The sequence below is a fragment of the Meira miltonrushii genome (genome assembly GCF_003144205.1).
Source record: "Meira miltonrushii strain MCA 3882 unplaced genomic scaffold FA14scaffold_2, whole genome shotgun sequence".
Classification (NCBI taxonomy): domain Eukaryota; kingdom Fungi; phylum Basidiomycota; class Exobasidiomycetes; order Exobasidiales; family Brachybasidiaceae; genus Meira; species Meira miltonrushii.
The window spans coordinates 1,220,093-1,242,452 of NW_020289944.1; the positions used below are offsets into that span (position 1 = coordinate 1,220,093).

General features: G+C 42.9%; 6 protein-coding genes across 6 annotated transcripts; all 6 read left to right on the plus strand.

The window, feature by feature from the left end:
- Window positions 1–43: 43 nt before the first annotated feature.
- Window positions 44–1,666, plus strand: FA14DRAFT_178387 (uncharacterized protein; the record flags this gene model as incomplete). Its single annotated transcript, XM_025500842.1, has 2 exons — window positions 44–71; window positions 942–1,666. 2 exons carry the CDS (start codon window positions 44–46, stop codon window positions 1,664–1,666), a joined length of 753 nt encoding a protein of 250 aa, XP_025355301.1.
- A 75-nt stretch (window positions 1,667–1,741) lies between these two features.
- Window positions 1,742–3,259, plus strand: FA14DRAFT_178388 (alpha/beta-hydrolase; the record flags this gene model as incomplete). Its single annotated transcript, XM_025500843.1, has 1 exon — window positions 1,742–3,259. The coding sequence occupies one exon, from the start codon at window positions 1,742–1,744 to the stop codon at window positions 3,257–3,259; it is 1,518 nt and encodes a 505-aa protein (XP_025355302.1).
- A 3,257-nt stretch (window positions 3,260–6,516) lies between these two features.
- Window positions 6,517–8,921, plus strand: FA14DRAFT_184321 (alpha/beta-hydrolase; the record flags this gene model as incomplete). The annotated part of the gene is made up of 2 exons (XM_025501384.1): window positions 6,517–8,588; window positions 8,648–8,921. 2 exons carry the CDS (start codon window positions 6,517–6,519, stop codon window positions 8,919–8,921), a joined length of 2,346 nt encoding a protein of 781 aa, XP_025355303.1.
- An 804-nt stretch (window positions 8,922–9,725) lies between these two features.
- Window positions 9,726–12,071, plus strand: FA14DRAFT_189023 (prolyl oligopeptidase; the record flags this gene model as incomplete). The annotated part of the gene is made up of 1 exon (XM_025501694.1): window positions 9,726–12,071. The coding sequence occupies one exon, from the start codon at window positions 9,726–9,728 to the stop codon at window positions 12,069–12,071; it is 2,346 nt and encodes a 781-aa protein (XP_025355304.1).
- A 632-nt stretch (window positions 12,072–12,703) lies between these two features.
- On the plus strand, window positions 12,704–15,293 carry FA14DRAFT_171701 (prolyl oligopeptidase; the record flags this gene model as incomplete). Its single annotated transcript, XM_025500347.1, has 1 exon — window positions 12,704–15,293. One exon carries the CDS (start codon window positions 12,704–12,706, stop codon window positions 15,050–15,052), a length of 2,349 nt encoding a protein of 782 aa, XP_025355305.1. The 3' UTR covers window positions 15,053–15,293.
- A 458-nt stretch (window positions 15,294–15,751) lies between these two features.
- On the plus strand, window positions 15,752–20,879 carry FA14DRAFT_160354 (uncharacterized protein). Its single transcript, XM_025498638.1, has one exon. It carries the CDS (start codon window positions 16,031–16,033, stop codon window positions 20,498–20,500), a length of 4,470 nt encoding a protein of 1,489 aa, XP_025355306.1. The 5' UTR covers window positions 15,752–16,030; the 3' UTR covers window positions 20,501–20,879.
- The last annotated feature ends 1,481 nt before the right edge of the window (window positions 20,880–22,360 follow it).

Below are 22,360 nucleotides of genomic sequence, written 5' to 3' on the forward strand. Positions count from 1 at the left end.
AATGTTGCGAAGTTCGGACCCTTGAATACTGAGTTTCACCAAGATGACTTTCCCAACGGATCCGCCCGAAGGTTAGTTCTGCGCCCTTTGCACGTACAAATACATTTTTCCAAGACACACTTTCAAAGCTACTTCTATAAAGCCCTGCTTTCGTTTTCAATCCTTCATCTGCCCTCCGGACAACAAACTACAGGAAATTTTACGCAAACATGCTTCCTAAATTCTACAACATCGTCCTCCTCACCCTGACTTTTTCAGCTCCTGTGTTGAAGGTGTGACCACTCCTGGCGCTCCTTTTTGGAATTTATGGCAAAACCGCTACCCGAATGCGGAGTCGTACAGACACATACCTATCGTTCAGCAGAAACTAAAGGCAATGTAACATTCGCGGCTTCCTACAATTTATTAAAAAAAGATCGTACTTCTGATCCAGGTGTGATCAGAATTATTCATGATCAAACAAACTTGACTGAAAGTTACATACGAGCTATTTGTTGTCATCAAGGTCAAATTTGCTACACCGCCAGAAAACAAAAATTTTGATGGAAAGATACATTGACGCAGATCGCAAATGAAGTGACATCCCGATGACTGCATATTACGGCGGAGCTCATTCCGGCTCAGAGTAGGCCGACCGCGGGTACAGAATGTAGACCTCCTTCACTTTCTATGACACGATCAAGGGGCATTCCAAGCCGTCATTGTCATACATTCTTGCGTATTCAAACCAGCCCGGGCAAGCAACGTCAAGTCTGCATTCTATGATTCCGATTTGATCTTGTAGGGTGAGTGTACGGAAGCTTCATTGATAGTACTTAGCAACTTTCCATCCGTCTAGTAATTGATATATAAGCTGGCATTTTCTTACCACATTGACTCCTATCCCCATCACCACCACCATTCCACAGACATGCTCCACTTCACCTTTCTCTTCTCGTCAGCATTGACGATTGTGATTGTTTGGCATCTCGCTTTCACTCAAGCAGCTCCTCAAAGTCGCCCAAACCTTTATACACGTAAATCTGGTGCCCATTGGAAAGCTGATTGGGATCCAAAGTCGACCCCTTACCCTGCAGCACGTCGTGATGACATAAGCTTCTCCTATCAATCAGCAGCAGCCCATGGCAATGTAACAATTGCAGATCCGTACAACTATCTCGAAAAGTCAGCATCATCATCAAAAGAAGTGCAAGATTTCATTGATCAACAGAATTCATTCTTCAAGACGTACCAGCAACGAATCAAAGACACAGATGCAATTCGTGCTTCAATCAAAGATGCAGGTCATTATGACGAGCTCAGTTATCCGGAAGCATACGGCAGCAGCGACAATCCGCTATACGTATATACTCACAAAGAGCTAGGAAGTGATCTGAAATCGCTTTATGTTGCAACAGAGGCCGAAATCGATCAAGCAGTAAAGAACAAATTTTCACCTTTGCCCGGCAAAAAAGTACTTGATGAATCTTCTTTGGACAAAAACTTTCTCATCTTTGATCAAAATATTTCACCTGATGGCAAAACCCTTTTGTATCGTCTTCAACAAAGAGGCACGAACGATCTTACAACAGTACACCTTGTAGACATCTCTGGACTTCATGAAGGCAAAGACGCAAAATCATATCCCGAGCAAATTTCTGGAAACCAAGACATTCTCGATGGGTAGACTTCGGACGCCAAAGGCTTCTTCTACATATACGAATCGTTGAAAGATGATGGTTCGTTTGATAGAAACTCACTTATGTACCACACAGTGGGTACTGATGTCAAGAATGATATCGTTTTCTTGAAGCCAAGCACTGGTGATGGTCAAGACTTGTCATATAGCTTCGATGTTACCATTGACAGAAAGGTTCTGGTCGTTTATGCATTCGGCGATACTGGAAAGCCTCGGCTGTACGCAACAACTCTCGATCAGCCACTCTCTGAACCTAGGAAGTGGATTTCAATCTCACCTGATTTCGAACTCGAATTTGATTATTTGACCAATGTTGGAAACGATTACTATTTCCTTGCAAGATATGATAATGAAAGCAACCAAGTCATCAAGTACAAGCTCGACTTCTCAAAAGCACGTCATGTCAATCAACTTAGTGATCTCAAGGACAAAGCTGAACTTGAACCAACGGTGATTCCGGAAGACAAAAATGCATTGATTGATATTTATACGATTTTCGATTATGACAAGATGATGCTTTGTTATACGGAAGATGCACAGCGGAAATGCTTCATTTACGAATTGCAAACCGGTAAACGAGTACAATCTATCTTGGCGAACCAAATGGGAAGTTCAAGCTCACTTGCATCGCTTACAACAGGAACGGAAATCTTCTTTTGGTCATGGGCATACAATACACCCGGTCAATTGTACTACATCAAATGGAACAAGGATCAAGGACATGCAACTTCTGAGCTCGTACACGAAGCCAAGCTACAATCAATTGATGCAAAAGAATTCACTGTTGATTTGAATTGGGCTGTATCAAAAGACTCTACAAAAGTACCTTTCTACCTTTTCCATCGAAAGGGTATCACATTTGATGGAACACGTCCAGTGATCCTCAACTTTTATGGAGCTTATCGTATCATCTGGCTGCCATATTATTCTCCCACGTTTATGTCTTGGGTGCGTGATTATGATGCAATCTTTGCTTTTGCCTATCCTCGCGGAGGTGGTGAAGTTAAGGCTGAACAATGGCATTTGGCCGGTACAAAGGCGAACAAGCAAAAGACAATTGATGACATCAATGCAGTCATTGAATATCTGATCAATAACAAAATTGCTGCTAAAGGCAAATTAATCATCTATGGACAATTTGCCGGTTCAACAAGTGCAATGGCTTTGGTCAATCAAGCACAAGAGGGTAATATTGGGGTTGTGACACTACAAAATGGAATGTTTGACTTTTTGCGTTTCCCTGATTCACCAGCTAATCTTATCAGCAAGCTTGACGAGTACGGTGACCCAAGAAAACCAGAAGACTTTGACTGGTTACGTAAATTATCACCATTACATAATGTTGATCAAAAGAAAGAATATCCGGCCATTTTGTTCTTACCTGGAGACGATGTTGATTCACAATGGCATGGTAGGAAAATGGTCGCTACACTTCAACATGATCTGGCAAACAATCCAAATCCGTTCTTTTATAGCACGTACGATTCGAAGCTGTCAGATGAAGAGAATTTGAACAATGACCCGGTATACTCAATCGCTTTCGCTGCTTATGTTCTTGGCTTACAGCGTGTCACGCATTGAGTACCTCCGGAGAAGGATGTTACTGTTCGACAGAATGTTGACAATTTTACTCATTGACTCTATACATTTTCTAGCGATCAATTCGAGTGAGGCCGTGGCTATGATTTGAGAGGTGTGTACATTGCGGAAGCCGGTCTTGGACCCCACATTCAGCCGATCAACGAGTCAACGAGTGTGACTCAAGTCGGAGTTAGAAATCCTACGGAGGCGGATCGCAACAGAAATACAGCAAAGGACGCTGCTATCTTGTTTCTTCAGCAAAAGAAAATGTAAGAAGCGCAGTCTGTTATCATCACTTTTTTCTATCCTATTCACTACATCTCTGCTCGTCTCAAAATGACGGACCATACTCGCAATCTTTTCTTCTTGGGCATCTTTACATTTCATCTTTTCAGATTGAGCGGTGTATTCGGTCAAACGTACCCATTTTGGACCACCAGCAAATATCCTTATCCTCACTTTAAGCAAGTTCCAAAAACATGGACCTATCCTTCAGCAAAGAATGGAAGTGTAACATTTGCAGATCCATTTTATTGGTTAGAAAAGTCAATCAAGACAGACTCATCTGTGAAACGTTTCATAGAAAAGCAAGCAAGAGTTACGGGAGACTTCATGAAGCGCTGTACAGAAGCAGAAGCTATCAAACAGTCAATCATGAATGCGTACAATTATGATGACTATGATTTAATGCAACTTCTAGCTGATGCTCCCAGTCCGTTCTATATCTACCGACTGAAACGTGCAAATGAAGAACGTCCTAGGTGGTATACGGCTACACCGGACGAGCTAGAGACGGCCAAACAGTCCAACTTCGCAACACCACCAGGCAAGGAATACCTCGATGAACATCTTTTAAACCCCGCACACACCGTCTCAAAAGTCATTGTTTCACCTGACGGAAAGTATGCTGCAATCCAACTTTATGAATCAAGCTCTCGTGTTGCAACATGGGCCTTAAGTACTTTTGATTCGCCTTTTGTTAATGAAATACCAAGTCCAATCGGTGAAAAAGATCGTTTGCACGGCGTGATTCCGTTTGCCGATGGTGAAATAGCATGGGCAATAGATTCAAAGGGTTTCTTTTACACAGATCAAAGTACGGAATCTGGCCCACAAGTACGCTATCATGAAGTGGATGCATTATATGAGAATGACGTAACACTCCTTCATGCAAACAAGTTGGAAGCAGATGGAAACAAAACTCATTGGGGTATCGCTCTAAGTCATGATGGTCGCTGGCTCATTCTGACTATAAAAGATGACTCTTCTTTGCATGCCAAAGCATATGCAACTCTTTTACCTGGACAAACGCTTTCTGATCATATGAAGTGGATTTCCATAGCACCCTCGTATGACTATAGCATCATTCCTATCAACGCCATTGATGACATCTTATACGTGCAAACAGATCATGATGCACTGAATGGGAAAATTGCAAAAGTCAAATTGGATTGGAGCAAGGCACTTCCAATTAGCGCAGTGGCAGACTTGAAAGATCGATTGCAACTGGAAGAAGTTATCCCGAACAGGCCTTTCATCAAGATGACAAAATCAGCAGTCTTTAATGTTGATAAGGTGGTCATCTTTTATATCATCAATGGCAGACAACTACCACAATTATTTGAGCTCAAGACGGGGAAGCACCTTCATGACATCTTACCAGATGAAGACTCAAGCGTGCAAGTTGTATCAAACACTGCAAAAAGCAAATCGATAATTTTACTGTATTCTGGTGTGATGTCTCCAAGGAAGATATATGAAGTCACCCTAGACGGAGCCGTCTACACGGAAACCAAACTTCTCGCTCAAAATATCAAAGGATCGGTAGCGAGCGATTATATCTCTGAGGACCTGTTTATTAGTAGTAAAGATGGAACACAAGTTCCTTATACAATTGTGTATCACAAAGACACCAAAAAAGATGGAACCGGTGTCGCTTGGATGCAAGTTGATGCTGCTTATGGCTTTGTTGAAACTTCTCTATGGGATCCGAGTCGTTTTGCATTCTTGACTAGCTATGGAGGATTTTTTGTTTATGCATCTGGTAAGTCAAAAGTTTTGCAAAGGGTGACGTAGAGAAGAGCATTAACTTCATGTCTCACATCGTCATAGCTCGCGGAGGAGACGATCGAGGAGAAGAATGGCACATTGCCGGTCAAAAGCTTAAAAAGCAAAACACGTTTGATGACATTATCGCAGTAGCTCAGGACCTCATCAGACGCAAAATTGCAGCACCGAGAAAAATTATCGGAGAAGGAAGATCAGCTGGCGGCTTAGCGGTAGCCGTTGTTGCCAATCAAGCTGCAGAAAATACATTTGGTGCCATCTTCCCTGAAAGAGCAATTTGCGACAGCTTTTTACTCTATAGAACACCCAATGCAGCTGCACAAACTGGTGAATTCGGTGACGTTCACAATTCGGCCGACTTTGATTACATTTACGCCTACTCACCCCTTCAAAATATCAGCCCACACCATACCTATCCTGCAATTTTATTAACGCCAGACGATTCAGATAATCAAGCCGTTCCTGCTCATAGTTTCAAATTCTTGGCTGAATTGCAATTCACTCATCCAAGTAATCCAATGCCTTTGCTCATGCATTTGGTCAAATCCGGAGATCATACGCTCGATAAATTGAGTAGAGATGCTGCAGTTACAGCATCCCTTCACCAACACTGTGTTGCACATCTGTCATTCAATCTTACAAGAGTGAAATGAATCAAGCCAAATGAATATTTGTCAGATTACCTCTCTTCATAAGTTCGATCCTTCTTCATTTTTATTCTCCGCTTCTTTAAGTGAGGAAGCCGTATCGGAGTTTCTTTTTTTAAACAAACTTCATTTCACATCAAACTCAGACAACGCTAAGCCAAAGTGGCGCAAGTAAGAACCCGAAATCGAAAAAGTGGCGTACGCTATCACCATGAATTATTAATTGCGGCGCCGTGAAGGTTGCGGAGAAGAATAATCTTTAGAAAGAACATATGAACTGGGCTTCAAGCATGGCGCAATTTCTTACGCTCAGCATCCACCTCCAAAAAATGCTGATGAAAGAGGGACTACGATGATTGTCAAGTTCACATTGTCAGGAAATGCCCTCTTGTCAAAATGATTTCAAAACAAGCAATCATGTTCGATGTATAAATTGCCTAATACAATCACAGCAATTTCTGTCTACACACCCATCTTCGTCCATCTTCTCCACCCTACTTCTCTCATACCATCAGGACAATCACTTCTGTTTTTCTTTCGATGATGCGCTCAAGCTTATTCAAAGCTCTCCTTGCTGGGGTCACCCTCATCACATTCGTTTGTGTCGAGAGTACAGCAGCTCAAGGTGCTCCGTTCTGGAATCCCAAACAAGACAAATATCCTGCGGTAAAGCGAGTCGCAAAGACCTACACCTATCGTTCAGCAAGAGCAAAAGGCAATGTGACCCTTCCAGATCCGTACAATTGGTTGGAAAGACCAATCACTGATGCAGACGTGAAAGGTTTTGTCGCTGATCAATCAAAAATGCTTGAAGGTTATGTATCAAAATGCACAAACCGTAAAACGATTGAACAATCAATTCGTGACGCATTTGAATATGATGACTATACAAATATTGATTTCAACACGAATCCTGCCACGCCTTTTTACACTTACTCACTCAAACGTGCAGGTGACGATCGTTATATTTGGTATATCGCAACTCCTGCTGAAATGGATGCGGCAGTCAAGAACAACTTCGCCACTCCACCTGGCAAGAAGTTTCTGGATGAAAAGTTTTTGAGTGCAAATAACACAGCCACAATTGGCAATTGGCAAACTTCTTTTGACGGAAAATACTTTGCTTATATGGTGGCTGATTCTGGCTCTAAAGTTTCAACCTGGTTCTTCCGTACATTTGACAAGCCTTTGTTATCTGGTGGTCCTTCTACTCCCTTGGGTGGCTCGGGCACTCTTCCGGACGTGATTCCAAATGTCGATGGTTACTTCAGTTGGAGATTAGATAGCAAATCTTTCTTCTATACCGGCACTTTACCCAGTGCAGGAGGTTCAAATACCGATCTTGGTTCTTCCATTCGTTATCATGTGATGGGAACTGCTTACGAGAAAGATATCACGGTGGTCAAGGCCGAACCTGAAGGTGCTGATGGATCTAACAACTATTGGTCGTTTACTACAAGTGATGATGGTAATTGGCTCGTGGTGAATGGTGCTGATGGTTCTTTAGGTTATGGAAGATTGTATGCAAGCAAAATGACCGGTCAAGCAATTTCTGGAAATATGAAATGGATTTCCATTGCGCCAAATCAAGAAGACATTATGGCTCCTTTGAATGTGATTGACGACTTTATTTACGTTCGAACTTCTCGTGGTGCTCTTGATGGCCAAATTTCAAAAGCAAAGCTTGATTGGAGTAAAGCAAAACAAACCAGCGACTTGAAAACATTGAAGGATAAGTTGCCATTGACCACAGTCGTTCCGGAAGTCAAGAAAGAATCACTCTCTTTAGCACAGGCTTTCAATCATGATAAAGTTGTGACTCTTTATACTATTGATGGGTCTTATGCTGTCAAGATCTTCAATTTAAGAACGGGAAGATTCATCGGTCAACCAGCGCCGCAAGAACATCCAGGAAGCTTATTCATTATGGTTCCTGCCAACAAAGGTACATCGATCAAATTAATCATGGCAACTTTGACGTCTCCACGTAAAGTTTATAATATGGAATTGGTAGGCAATTCGATCAAAACTACTTTATGGACTACCCAAAGTACAAAAGGTGTAAATGCACAAGATTTCGTAACGGAAACAATGTCTGCAACAAGTAAGGATGGAACAATTGTGCCTTACCTTCTTATCTCTCGCAAAGGCACTCCTAAGACTGGAACAGCTCCTGTTTGGTTGCATGTGTTTGGTGCATATGCTTATGTTGAATCAAACTATTACGATCCCATCCAACTGTCTTGGCTGAACAGTTATGGTGGCTTTGTTGCATATGGCTCACCGAGAGGAGGTGGGGATAAAGGCGAAGGATGGCATCAAGCGGGACAAAAGCACAACAAAGAAAAGACGTTTGAAGATACAGCAGCAATTGCAGTAGATTTAGTAAAAAGGAAGATTGCTGCTCCTGGAAAAGTGATCGGTCATGGTGGCTCGGCAGGTGCTATTGCGATCACTGCAGCTGCAAACCAAGTTCAATCAAGCTTTGGTCTTCTTTTAGGTGTGAGACCAGTGTTGGATTACTTTTTGCGTAAACGTTCCCGTGGTGGTTCAGCTCAAACGGACGAATTTGGTGATGTTGATGATCCGGTTGACTTTGATTACGTTAGAGCATGGTGAGTAGTTGCAAAAGAGGTGAAGAATAGATTGCTAATGCTAGTTACTCTCTTTGCAGGTCACCATTACAAAACATCCCAACAAAAGGAAACTATCCGGCCGTTCTCATGACGCCCGGTGAAGGGGATGATTCAGTTGTGGCTGCACACGCATTCAAGTTCTTAGCAGAAGCGCAAAGAGACCATCCAAATAATCCATTGCCAATGATGTTCTATTTGGTCCCTAGCGGTGGACAAGATAATTACGGTGTAAGCACAGACGCTGTAGTTAACGAAGGCTTCTACCAACAATGCTTCGCACAACTTGCTTTGGGTTTGCAACACAAGAAGTGATGCGGACAAACGTGAAAATTGTATGCTTCTATTGGCTTATCCAAACGTTCTCCTGATCTACTGTCATGATTTAAAACAGAATCGAATTCTTTTTACCCCTGAAATTTTCAAATAATCGAATATCGAATTTAAAAATAGCTCTTTCGTGCTTTAGCCAAGCGCAATAAATGCACCCTAAATCATAAATTGATGGCTTTTCTGACATTTTTCGGACGATGATATGCCGTGCTTTTGCTTTAATGGCTTGCAGAAGCAATACATAAATGCGGCACCGTGAGCTTATACTCCGCAAATTATTCTTTTCAGAAGTGTGTATGAATTCATATTCAATATCTCAAGTGGCGCAGCAAATCAACAACGGATCAAGCCATAATTCATGGTCTGCTCTTCATTAATTTGCTAAAAAAATTAAAGGACCGGCTCCGTCAGTTGATACCGGCGTAAAAGGTCATCATTTATGGTTTTCTTTTGAAGAAGAACATTCTGAGGAATCGGCACTTTTTCATGCAAATATCACGCCACTACGCCTCAAATGGTAATCAATCCATTTAATACCTTAATTCAGGGTCCGTCATCACCGCCAAGCATCATTTGTATGGTTTGAGAGGAGACAAACATTGTGCCAAAACTTGGCAAAGGCGTATGGTATCAGAGTGAGCTTACTGTTGTGTACCCGAATGACCTTTTTCGAATGTATATAAATCACCCCATACATTACTCAACGTTTCCCTAACCTCATAGAGCTTAGCAATTTGTCTCTTCATTCATCCTTTTCCTATCCGACTCCTTCTTCCTTCTTCAACAATGCGCTCGAGCTTAATTCAAGCTTTCGTTGGCCTTGCCTTTGCCACCTTCATTGGTGTAGAAAGTGCAAACGCTCCAGGTGCACCTTTTTGGAATCCCAAGCAAAACCCTTATCCAAGCGTTAAAAGGGTTGATAAAACGTTCACCTACCGTTCCGCAAAAGCAAAGGGCAATGTCACCGTTGCTGATCCATACAATTGGTTAGAACAACCACTCGCAACGGACGCGGGTGTAAAAGGATTTGTTGATGATCAAACAAAATTGTTGGACAGTTATTTGGCCAAATGTACGGATCGCAAAGCCATTGAACAATCAATTCGTGATGGTTTCGCTTATGATGGCTACAGTGATATTGATTTTGTCTCAAATGCTGCCAAACCGTTTTATACCTACACTCTCAAGCGTGCAGGCGAAGATCAAGCGACATGGTATGTGGCCACGCCTGAAGAGATGCAAGCTGCGGTCAAGTCTAAGTTCACCGTACCACCAGGCAAGAAGTTCCTTGAGGAAGCGTACCTGAGTCCCAACAAAACCGCTACTATTGCCAATTGGCAAACTTCTTTGGATGGTAAATATTTTGCTTATTTGGTATCAGATTCTGGCTCTCAAGTTTCAACTTGGTTCGTTCGCACGTTCGACAAGCCTTTGCTGTCAGGTGGTCCAAATTCTCCATTAGGCGGTGATGGTGCTCTTCCAGATGTGATTCCAAATGCTGATTATCAACTCAGCTGGTCAGCGGATAATACGGCATTTTTCTATACTGGAACTCTGCCTAGCGATGCAGGATCAAATACCGATATTGGATCTTCTGTTCGCTACCACGTAATGGGAACAGCGTATGAAAAAGACATCACAGTCGTAAAAGCAGAACCTCAAAGTGCTACTGGAAACAATAATATTTGGGGCTTTGTCATAAGTCAAGATAATAAATGGTTCATACTTGGAGGCGCCACTGGAACTGACAATAAAGCAAGAATGTATGCAACCCGTTTAGAAGGACAACAAGTTTCAGACAAAATGAAATGGATCTCAGTTGCTCCATCATACGATTATCAAATGAGCGCTTTGAATGTGATCGATGACATTCTATACGTTCAAACAGATTTGAATGCCCTGGACAGCAGAATTGCGAAAACCAAGCTTGATTTTAGTAAAGCACGTCAAGTGACCAACCTCAACGATTTGAAAGAGAAGCTTCCATTGACTACCGTTATCCCGGAAGTGAAAAAGGCGCAACTCACTTCCGCTGCGGTGTTCAACACTGACAAGCTCATCATTCTCTACACCACAAATGGATACGCTGTAGCAAAGCTCTATTACTTGAAAACGGGTACATTTATTCGTCAAGTCATCTCCAACGAACGAGCTGGAGGGGTGTATGCTCTGACCCCACCTAGCAAAGGCAAATCAATCAAACTGATTGTTAATTCGCTTACTTCGCCGTTGAAAATTTATGACATCACTATGCAAGGAACTAAATTTGTTGAAACGTTGTGGTTGAGTGTAAACATCAAAGGTACACGTCCGGAAGATTATACGACTGAAACAAAGTTCGCTACAAGCAAAGACGGAACTAAAGTACCTTATCTCGTCATTTCTCGTAAAGGTACACCAAAGAATGGGAAAGGTGCCGCTTACATGCATGTGTTTGGCTCTTATGGCTATACACAAGTCAATTACTACGATCCCGCCCTCTTTTCATGGTTGAATAGTTACGGAGGCTTCATAGTTTTCGGTTCACCAAGAGGTGGTGGTGATTGCGGTAACGAATGGCATGTTGCTGGTCAAGATCATAAAAAGCAAAAAACATTTGAAGACGTGATTGCTATCGCAGATGACTTAGTCAAGCAAAAGTATGCTGCGCCCGGAAAAGTCATTGGAGATGGTGGTGCTGCAGGTGCAATTGCTATTACTGCCGCTGCAAATCAATCACCTTCGAGCTTTGGAGTTTTATTGGGTGTTCGTCCTGTCCTTGATTATTTCTTACGTAAACGTTCGCGTGGTGGAGCTGAGCAGACAGATGAATTTGGTGATGTTGATGACCCGGTTGATTTCGATTACGTTAGAGCATGGTCTCCTTTGCAAAACATTCCAACGAAAGGTGACTATCCTGCTGTTTTGATGACACCTGGTGCAGGTGATGATCAAGTGGTTCCCGCTCACAGCTTCAAATTCTTGGCAGAAGTACAGCATGATCATCCCAACAATCCTTTACCATTGCTCTTGTACCTCGTTCCAAATGGCGGCTTAGACAACTACGGTCACAGTACCCAAAGCGCAGTAGATGAAGGCAGCCGTCAACATTGCGTTGCTCAACTCGCTTTAGGCTTAGAACGTACAAAGTGATTGTTTGCAGCAATCAAAACTTTCATACAACTCTTACTGATTTCTATTTCATTTCGATATCATCCTACCTTCCATTCATCCGAAATCTAATTCATTTTTCCTCCTTTAAGCTTCGAAAGAATGATCGTCATTATCAATCACCTGAAGTAGCCAGCGAGATAAAGATGGCCGTTGTTAGCTAAGCTTTCATGAGTGCGGCATTCCTCTTTCGATCCATCCTCATCACTGTTTCTTCCACGGGGAATGAGGAAAGTTCCCCCTTGTCTAAATGTAGTAAATATAGCTGATCAAGTATTGTTGATAGTCAGCAAAAAAAGCGGATAGACCGCGAGCGGCGATCCAATATTCGTGCAAACTCATTCTCAGAACGCGGTCTATTCTTCGTGATGCCATCCTTCTCTTGGCAGGCTGAAGAGGAAGAATAGAAAGATTTCGTGGCTTCTTGTACATGCTGTCACACTATAGAGGAATCGCATTTGTGTTGTACGAGCTAGGTTCTTTCAGTACGTTGAAAGGTATAAAAAAGCAAACAGAATATGTCTTCCACTCAATAACTTCACCGATCCATCCATTTCTCTCCTTTCTCACTCTCAACCCATCTCATCTCTGTCTCTCATTGTAACGTCTCCATCATGCAATCACGCTTACTGCAAGCTTTTTCAGCCGTTGCTATTGCCCTGGCGGTATTGACAGATTGCGTCGAAAACGCTTTCGTACCTGGCGCTCCATTCTGGAGTCCCAAGCAAAACCCATATCCAACGGTGAAGCAAGTACCATTCACACGTACCTACCGTTCTGCAAATGCTAAAGGCAATGTTACCTTCAATGATCCTTACACTTATCTGGAAGCAACAGGAAGTGCAGATGTGCAAAAGTTTATCAACGATCAATCCAAACTTACAGAAGGATATATGGCAAAATGCAAGAATCGTCAAGCTATCGAACAATCTATCAAGAATGGCTTTGATTATGACAATTACAATTATTTTGATTTGATTGCAAATGCTGCAAAACCATTTTATACCTACACTCTCAAAAGAGTTAATGATGATCGTCCGATTTGGTATATTGCTACACTTGAAGAAATTGAAGTTGCAAAAAAGAACAACTTCGCCACTCCACCAGGCAAACAATTCTTGAACGAAGTCTTCTTAAGTCCAAACAATACTGCCAACATCATCAATTGGCAAACATCACCCGACGGCAAGTACTTTGCTTATTTGGTATCTGATTCCGGTTCGCAAGTTTCAACTTGGTTCATTCGTACGTTCGACAAGACTTTGTTGAAAGGCGGTTCAAGCACACCTTTGGGAGGTGGTGACACTCTTCCGGATGTTATTCCAAACGCTGACGGAACCATTTTCTGGACAGACGATAGCAAGGGATTCTTTTACACTGGTACTTTGCCAAGTGATGCAGGTGAAAGCACCAATTTTGGCTCTTCCGTTCGTTACCATGTATTGGGCACTGCATATGAGAAAGATATCACGATTGCCAAAGCGGAAAAGCCAATGGCCGATGGTTCAAACAACCTTTGGAACTTCTTCATTAGTAGTGATAGCAAGTGGCTCGTATTAAATGGTGCCAATGGTTCATTGAACAAAGCAAGGATGTATGCAACTCGTTTAGATGGTCAAACAGTTTCAGGAAACATGAAGTGGATCTCCATCGCACCTGGTTATGATTATATTATCAACCCTTTGAACGTCATCGACGATACTTTGTACGTTCAAACTTATGAAGGTGCTTTGGATGGTAGGATCGCAAAGACCAAGCTCGATTGGAGCAAAGCAAAGACAGTAACCGACTTTACTCAATTGAAGGACAAATTGGCATTAACAACCGTGGTACCGGAAGTGAAGAAGGCGCAACTTACATTGGCCTCTGCATTCAATTCGGACAAGTTGGTCATCATCTATACCATGGACGGTACTTATGTCACCAAAGTGTTTGAATTGAAGACGGGCAAGCTCATTCGTCAAGTAGTGCCAGACGAACATCCAGGTGCTATTTCCATCATGATTCCAGCCAGCAAAGGCAAATCGTTCAAGTTGATCCTTAACACATTGAGTTGCCCAAACAAAGTGTACGATATCACCTTGGACGGTAACAAGTACACTGAAACGAACTGGTTGACCAAGAGCATCAAAGGAACAAATGCAAACGATTTCGTGACCGAAACAGCATTTGCTACAAGCAAGGATGGAACGAAGGTGCCTTACATCGTCGTCTCTAAGAAAGGTACACCGAAAGACGGACAAAGCGCTGCTTGGATGCACGTTTTTGGAGCATACGGTGTCACGCAAAACAACTACTACGACCCAGTCCTTTTCTCATGGTTGAACAGCTATGGTGGCTTCTTCATCTTTGCATCTGTAAGAGGTGGTGGTGACTGTGGTGAAGAATGGCACATTGCCGGTCAAAAGCATAACAAACAAAAGACATTCGAAGATACGATTGCCGTTGCAAATGATTTGGTCAAACAAAAGTATGCTGCACCTGGTAAGGTCATTGCCGATGGTGGTGCTGCAGGTGCAATCGCCATCGCTGCCGCTGCAAATCAATCCCCTTCGAGCTTTGGAGTTTTATTGGGTGTTCGACCTGTCCTTGATTACTTTTTGCGTAAACGTACTCGTGGTGGCGCTGAACAAATTGATGAATTTGGTGATGTAGACAACCCAGTCGATTTTGATTACGTTAGAGCATGGTCACCTTTGCAAAACATTCCAACAAAAGGAGATTATCCTGCCGTATTGATGACCCCAGGTGAAGGTGATGATCAAGTAGTCCCTGCTCACTCCTACAAGTTCTTAGCGCAAGCTCAACATGATCATCCCAACAATCCTTTGCCTTTGCTTCAATATGTCGTACCAGGTGCTGGTTTGGACAATTTCGGTTCCAGCACTCAAAGTACTATGATCGAAGGTGGTCATCAAATTTGTGTTGCTGAGTTGGCCTTGGGTTTGCAACGCAAGAAGTAGTTCTTCACCTCTCTTTCTGACGTACTCCTCTTACACTCTTTCACATAATACTCATTTTACCTTTACGAACATTTATGATTTCTACCCTTCAATTCGATCGTCATCATGTTGATCATCCAGTGTGTCGTGCTTCATTTTGGTCTATCTTTCTAGATTGGTGTGTCATGAATGGTGTGAAGAAGGTATGATAACGTTGAGGACTAATGAAATGAAGCTAGAATATATGCGGAAGAGAATTTCAAGGCACTGCATCAGTGATAAGTCAAAGCGATAAAGAACGCGTCTTAAAAGCAGATTTGATAGATTCATTCATTATCATGAACCAATGAGAATTCGAGCAATGACACCCTCTTTTTCGCTGCCGACATGGTCATCTGTTCTAAAGCCATAAATAAGGATCAGTTTCAAAAACGGTCCCGAGCATGAATCTTAAAAGCACATGACCTTCACGTGTGTATGAGTAAAGGCGCGTTTTCTGTAGTCCATCTTTTTTCTTTTTCGGATAGATGGCCCGCTAAGCTAACTAGCTGATCGATCACATTTTATTTGGCTGTGTTAAAGCACTAATCTTTTCGGCGCCAGAGGTTATAGGAGTGCCGAAGACTGCGCAGCTTACACGCGTATGCTAAGGAGAAAAAAAAAGAGAAAGAGGGAGAAGAAAGTGCGTGTGTGCGTTTCGGGATTGTGCAAGGTGTGCAAAGGCAGGCAAGCAAGCATCTTTGCTGTACATGGGGTTCACTTTCTTGCCTTCTTTTTTCATCATTCTCCGTTCCATCTTTCCCACCTCTATGTTCAACTGAAACACAACACAAATCACTTCAAATCTGAGCAAACTATCATCATTTATCTTTGATCTTGAAGATATTTGAGGGGTGAAAAAAGGGCGTTTGCACAGATTGCAAAAGCAAGGTGGAGAGGTAGTAGAAGAAGAAGAGTGACGTGAATGAAAACTCTTTCATCCTAATTCTCTTTCTCAAGATGGAAGTATATTCAACATCATTCACTGTACCAAGATCGTCTTCTGACGCAATCTCATTTGCAGAGGAAAGACCTGCACTCTCTTCGCCCGCTTCCCTTCACGCAGCAGCGGCAGCAGCAGCCGCTTCTACATCTCCTAATTCCAATTCAACTCTATCAGAAGTGAACAATATACAGAGAAATGATGCAATACAACCTAGACGGCAAGATGGCTCCACTTTTGCTAGATTTGGATCGATGCGATCCAGATTACCTCCAAGTGTGAAGGCATTCATGCCAGCAGCATTTGGTGGAAGCAAAAGAACAAGCGATCGCATAGCAGAAGCAGTCGGAACAGGATCCGAAAAAGAAAGTGAAACAGAAGCTGAAGGAGATGAAAATGCTGCTACAGGCACGATCAAGGAAGACAACAAAGCAAAAGAAACCCCAAGCACGACAAAGAATCTCGTCAGTCTATTCAAAGATCGATCCAACGAAACTTCCAATGATCCTCCTGCAGCTGAACAAGGCGACAGTGAGAAGCACGAAAAGAAGGAGACTCAAATAGACGAAGACGCAAAGGACGCCGAGACAGTCAAGAACGACTTCATCAAATCATCCCCAACAAAGAATCGTGACAGTCGCTCGACAGTCGGTACAAAGTCTTCTGTTGACCTATCCTCAAGCGCTTCAGTTGACAGTACCGCACCCAGTACTGCAGCTGCTTTTGGGGGAAAGACCGGACTGACACCATCAGAGCCCAGGAGTGCTTCCCATAGCGCTTCTGGTTCCCTGTCTACGTTTGGCTATGCACAAAATCCATTTGGAGCACAAGATATGCAAGAAGCAATGCAGAAACTCAGCTCAGAGACGATGAACTCGCATCAGTGTCTCGTCCACTTTACACCGGTGGAGACAGAGACTTTGCGTACTTTGCAATCCAACGGCAGCTCCACTTCTTTGAGTAGCGACCCTTTCCATCGTAACACCTTCCCATCTATGCCACCATCAAGCTCATCTTTCGCGTCACCACATTTGGCTTTCCCTTATATGCCTGGTATGGATCCCGGATCAGGTTTCGGAACATCCAAATCAGGTTCAATGCCAGCAAGATCTCCTGTAAACTTCAAAGAGTCACAAAGCGGCAAAGGAGGCAAATCATCTTCGCATTTCAACTTCCATCTTTCGGGAGGATACCAGCAAGTGATGGCAGCAAGAGGTCAAGTGTTGCGTGAACATCCTTTCCGATCTCGCGCTACGATCAAAGTTCCCCGAAACGATTTGTTGACAACGAATTCTAGCGGCGGCAGTATCAATGGATCTATTCCTTCGGAAAATCTCAAGGCTGACATTCGAAAACGATTCGATGAAATCGCTTCGTTGTGCAGTTGTATGATCTCCATCTCTGCTAATGAACAACAAGGATCTGATCTAGGTAATGGATTGGAAACGGAGAGAAGTGCAGAGATTATCATCGCTGGTCCGTTTGAAGGTGTTGAACAGGCAAAAGTGTTGGTGATGGTCATGCTGGATGAGTTGGCTGGACTATCTACGGAAGTGGTTGAAGTTGACTACAAATTCCATAACATCGTTGGAGGCAGAAAAAGATGCGTCATTCAAAAGATTCAAGAAGAGACCGGCACAAATATCTATCTGGCAACTCCATTCCCCAGCGTCTTGTCAGCCAACAGAAGTCCTTCGATTGTTTCTCGACAGAATACAATCTTTATTACCGGTGAATATTTCGGCGTACAAAGAGCTCGTGATATGTTCTTCCAAGTGTCGATGCACAAGAGCAAGAATGTCCTTTCGCGCAATACAGCCGTTCTACCACGAAAGATTGATTGGTTGTTGACAGATCGATTGGAGGATCTTCGCTCAATCATGCAAGATAATGCGACATTCATCGGCTTTCCGATGTTGGGCTCGCAAGCAAGTTTGCTGACGATTTATGGAGACAACAGAGTTAGCATCGAAAGAACAATTCGCTCGGTCATGCAACTTGCTTGTCAATTCTTCATTGCATCTGTTTGGCTACTTCCAATCTCCTTCGATGGTGTCATGGCGCCCAATACAGTCACAGCAGCGCAAGTGACACCTATTCTCAAGTATGTGAGCACCAATTCGGGAGCAGAAGTTGCATTCAAGAATAATTGTTTCGAAATGCATGGAACTGAATCGCAAGTACGAGCATCTGTTTCGCTTCTGCTCGAGTCCGATCTATTGAAGACATTCAATTTAGAGATTCGATTCCAGATTGAATTAGCTAATGAGCACAGAGATTTCATCAGCGGCAAAAAGAATGGTAAAATCAACAAGATCATGAAGCAAGGCGTGAGGATCAAGTTTGAAACGTTCAACGATTTCAACTTCCTTATTGACGTTTCCAGTAACGATCGTGCTGGCACGGTCTCTGGTTTGTCTTTATTGTTGGAAGAATTGCCGGCGGAGATGTCTTTCCATATTCCGGAAAATTATCATAAACGTATTATTGGGGTGGGTGGAAAGAATATTCAAAAGACTATGAAAAAGTTTGGAGTCTATGTGAAGTTCTACTCGAAGCAAGATTTGGACATTGAGACATACCCTTTCCTGGATGCTGAAGACAATGTCATCGCACGTACGCCAGCCAAAAATGCAGTCAATCTCGAAAATCTCAAGATGGCAGTGACAGAATTGGTCAGTCCGAAAGACAAGGACTTTGTGTGTGAAACTGTGCCGATCGCACGCAGATATCATCGAACATTATTGGGCGAAAAGGGTATCTTCATTCACGATATTGAGAACAAACTTGGTTGCATGATTCGATTCCCCCCGCCCGAATCTGCCAACGATTTGGTTTCGATCTTTGGACCTGAATCACAGATTCATATTGCCGCTCAAATGCTTTTGGATCATGTTCCATTCGAGGCGGAATTCCGAGCACCAGAATCGGTGGAATTGACAAGAGTTTTGGAATCGCACGAATTTGTTGCTCTTGTCGAACGTGTCAAGAGGGATCTGAATGTCAACATTGTCCCAATGTCCAATCAAGCGAGTTCGTCGCCCACTGCACCGGTGCAAGATAGAACCTCGCCTCCTGCAAGTGATGTTGTGTTCAAATTGAGATTGAATAGGAGTAGTGCGGATTTCCTGCCAGCTGCAAAGGACGCATTGGAAGACTTTTTGATCAGTCGCAATATTCAAATTTATCGTGCTGCTGAACGCAACCGAGCCGATTCCTTCGCATCAAGCTTCCATCACTTCGCCAATAAGCTCATCTCCGTACCACAAGCTGCCGAATCGACAGACTCCTTCCAGACGGACCCTTCTGCACGTTACAATCGTCAACAGATGCAAATGCAACAACAACAATTACAACAACAGGAAAACAATAGATTACGCGCTGCTGCTTCTACACCTGATATCAAAGCATTGTTTGATTCGCCCAGTATGGCATCAGGTCCTTTTATTCCGCCAAGTGTGCCAATGTCTGGTTCCAACATAACGCCAAAGTCAACGATGTACACCAGTCCATATCAAGACGCATTGCGTACTAGCGCTGCTTTTGGTGGTAGTGAGGTATGGGGAGCTCCTACGAACTTGACAGGAAAACCAAATTCGATCCGAACAAATCAACCGCCAGGGCCATCTTCCTTGTCTTCCAATGCTACTTCTCACACTCAACCATCAACACCATCCTCTGCTGGCATCGCGTTCCCACAACATGTCACCCGATTCTCTGACGATGTGGGTGCTATGCAACAGCCAAATAATAATCAAGGGATGTATGGAGATGGGATGGGCTTTGAAGATAGAGTGAACACATTGCGTAAATCTAGAGCATACTCGCATCGTGCTCAAAGTCTCGATATTGGAGCATTGGCAGCACAACAAGTTATCCAACAAGCAATGTCAGCAGGTCATCCAAGAGTTATGACCGGTAGCAGCAGCAGTGGTAGCTTTGGAAGTGCGGCAGAAATGGGTATTCATCCTCAGGCTTCATTGGTCAATCAAGCTCATGCAAATTCCATGAACAATGCTCAACGTCCTTTTGGTGCCATCGGAAGTAAATTGTCGGGAGCCAATGATACCAATCAACCTCAACACCATCATGTGGGCGGTAGCAATAGCTTCAGTGGTACGCATGGTGTGCCATTCAATGCGTCCATGTTGGGTGGTGGCGGTGGAGGTGGCAATGGAATGCAACACGTCAGTGGAATTCCATCACACCATTCTGCTCATCACTCCTTACCGCCAACATATGGTAATGCACCCACAAAAGGTCCGGGATATGGTCAATTTTACAATCCAACAATGAACATCAACATGCCGCAACAAAGTAATCATAAACATGTGCTCCAACAACAACAGCAGCAGCATCATCACTTGCCCTCGCCCAGCATTTCACGTTTAGCACCATCTTCATTGCAACGTGCTCCTGGACCAGAGACGGCAGATGAAGTTTTGCGTTCGCTCGAACAGTTGCATTTCCAACCACCGTCGAATTAATTATTATTTCTATTGCGATTGCTTTCTTTCGCCTGACAGATGTTTTCAAATCAAAAACAAAAAGAGACGGGCATGCCAATACCTTTCAATCGCATATCCAAGCATTGCTCGTCTTTTCAAGGAGACATTCTGTCGATTTTTCTTCTTTTGCTTTACCTTGCCGATAATCCAACACTCATTGATTTGGGTGACCAGCACCTTTTTCCCTTTTTTATTAAAGCACATTTTTTTCCATTCTCTCTTCTTTCTATAGTTTCTAATACAGAAAAGGAAGTAGGATCATGTATAAAAGAACTCCCAATCCAGTCAAAAAGCACAATTATGTTCATATCCATCAACAATATATATACTAAGCAGAAAATAATATCCTGATTTCATAACAAATTGTGTGTATGTACCGGTTCAAATCGGGTAAACACCACGTTCACACGGTAGTGTCAAAGGAAAGGTACGGAAAGTGTGACCGCGTTTCTCTCTCGCTCGTATTAAAAGCATTTATTCACGCGCGTCAGTCAGGTTCACTTCATCGGGGAGTTTACCTTAGTTCTCTTTGTGCCTAAACCGGTAACTGATGGTTTCTTTCAAACTTTTGTTGGTTAGAGGTTTTGAATGACGTTTACTGGTATGTATGCATAACGTACATACATGTATATGTTCCTGAAATCAACATCATATGATCAATACGGATGTGTAAAGCGAGCGATGCCGGTCTTGTGGTAGAAGGCGTGATCAAATCATTACACTGAATTCGGACAGCTCGGGGGAATTTAGGTACAGACATATGTACATAAGCTTGCACTTTCAAAACATTTTTGATGCACTTTCATTGTATTCACATATGCCCGAAGCCCTTAGATCTAGTAGAATGTTTAATGTTTTTCGGTATTATTACAAAACGGATAAGCTTATGATAACAACTGATGTATTGTAGATGATCAACTTCTCATCATACCTGACTGCCACCATCATCACATCAGCCTGAGGGCACAACGACCATCTCCGGACGTCTTGCCAGATAAAGACTGCCATCGAATTATGCCACTAAGCATACAACGTAAGCAATCTAATTATAATCGTTCGATATTCGATTAAAGATTGGGGTAAGTGATCAATGCTTGCTAAGTCTAAAAGAATCCATGCCGACATCCTCGAATGGTCATCGTGTGGGGCAATAACGATCCGTGCTCTACATCAATACGCACGCTATGATTATTCTAGTGATTCTTTTTTCTCGTTGATGGCCAGCAATTCTATGTATTGGCACACGTTCCCCCGGCTTGGAGCAGGGTCCTCTTTTGCCAATTTGGGGTGCATAAAGTTGAAATTGAAGATGTTTTAATGAGATGTGAGCTCATTTTCTATCAATCAATACTAATCGAATCATTCTTTTCCCTTTTTCCTTTTTTGACAGACAGATAAATTGATGGTGATCAAAGCACGCCGCCGCCCGTTTTAGTTAAAAGCACATCAAATTTCGTCATCGCCTGGGAATAAAATTCAATTTAAGCTCGTCTGTCTTTAATTCCAAACAGATCGTTAAAAAACTCTTTGTCCCTTTTTTAGCATCAAAATCAAAAGTTGAAAATCAAAGCGAGCGTTTAAAGCGAAAGAGAGAAAGCACCAGAGCACTTTACTGTTTGTAAAGGCACAAGCGCGTCTTTTGATTTAAATTGGAGATACGGCATTAAGCGGCGTCAAAATTTGGATTTCAATTCAAAAACGCTTTCACAGGAGTACACTCTCTCTAACTTGCCACGGAGCCTGCATGCAGCTGCATATCACAAACACACACAAAAGGACACTCAAACATACAAACTGCGCCCGTGTACAATTGGCCTGGCCCACCCCTTTCCTCTCAAG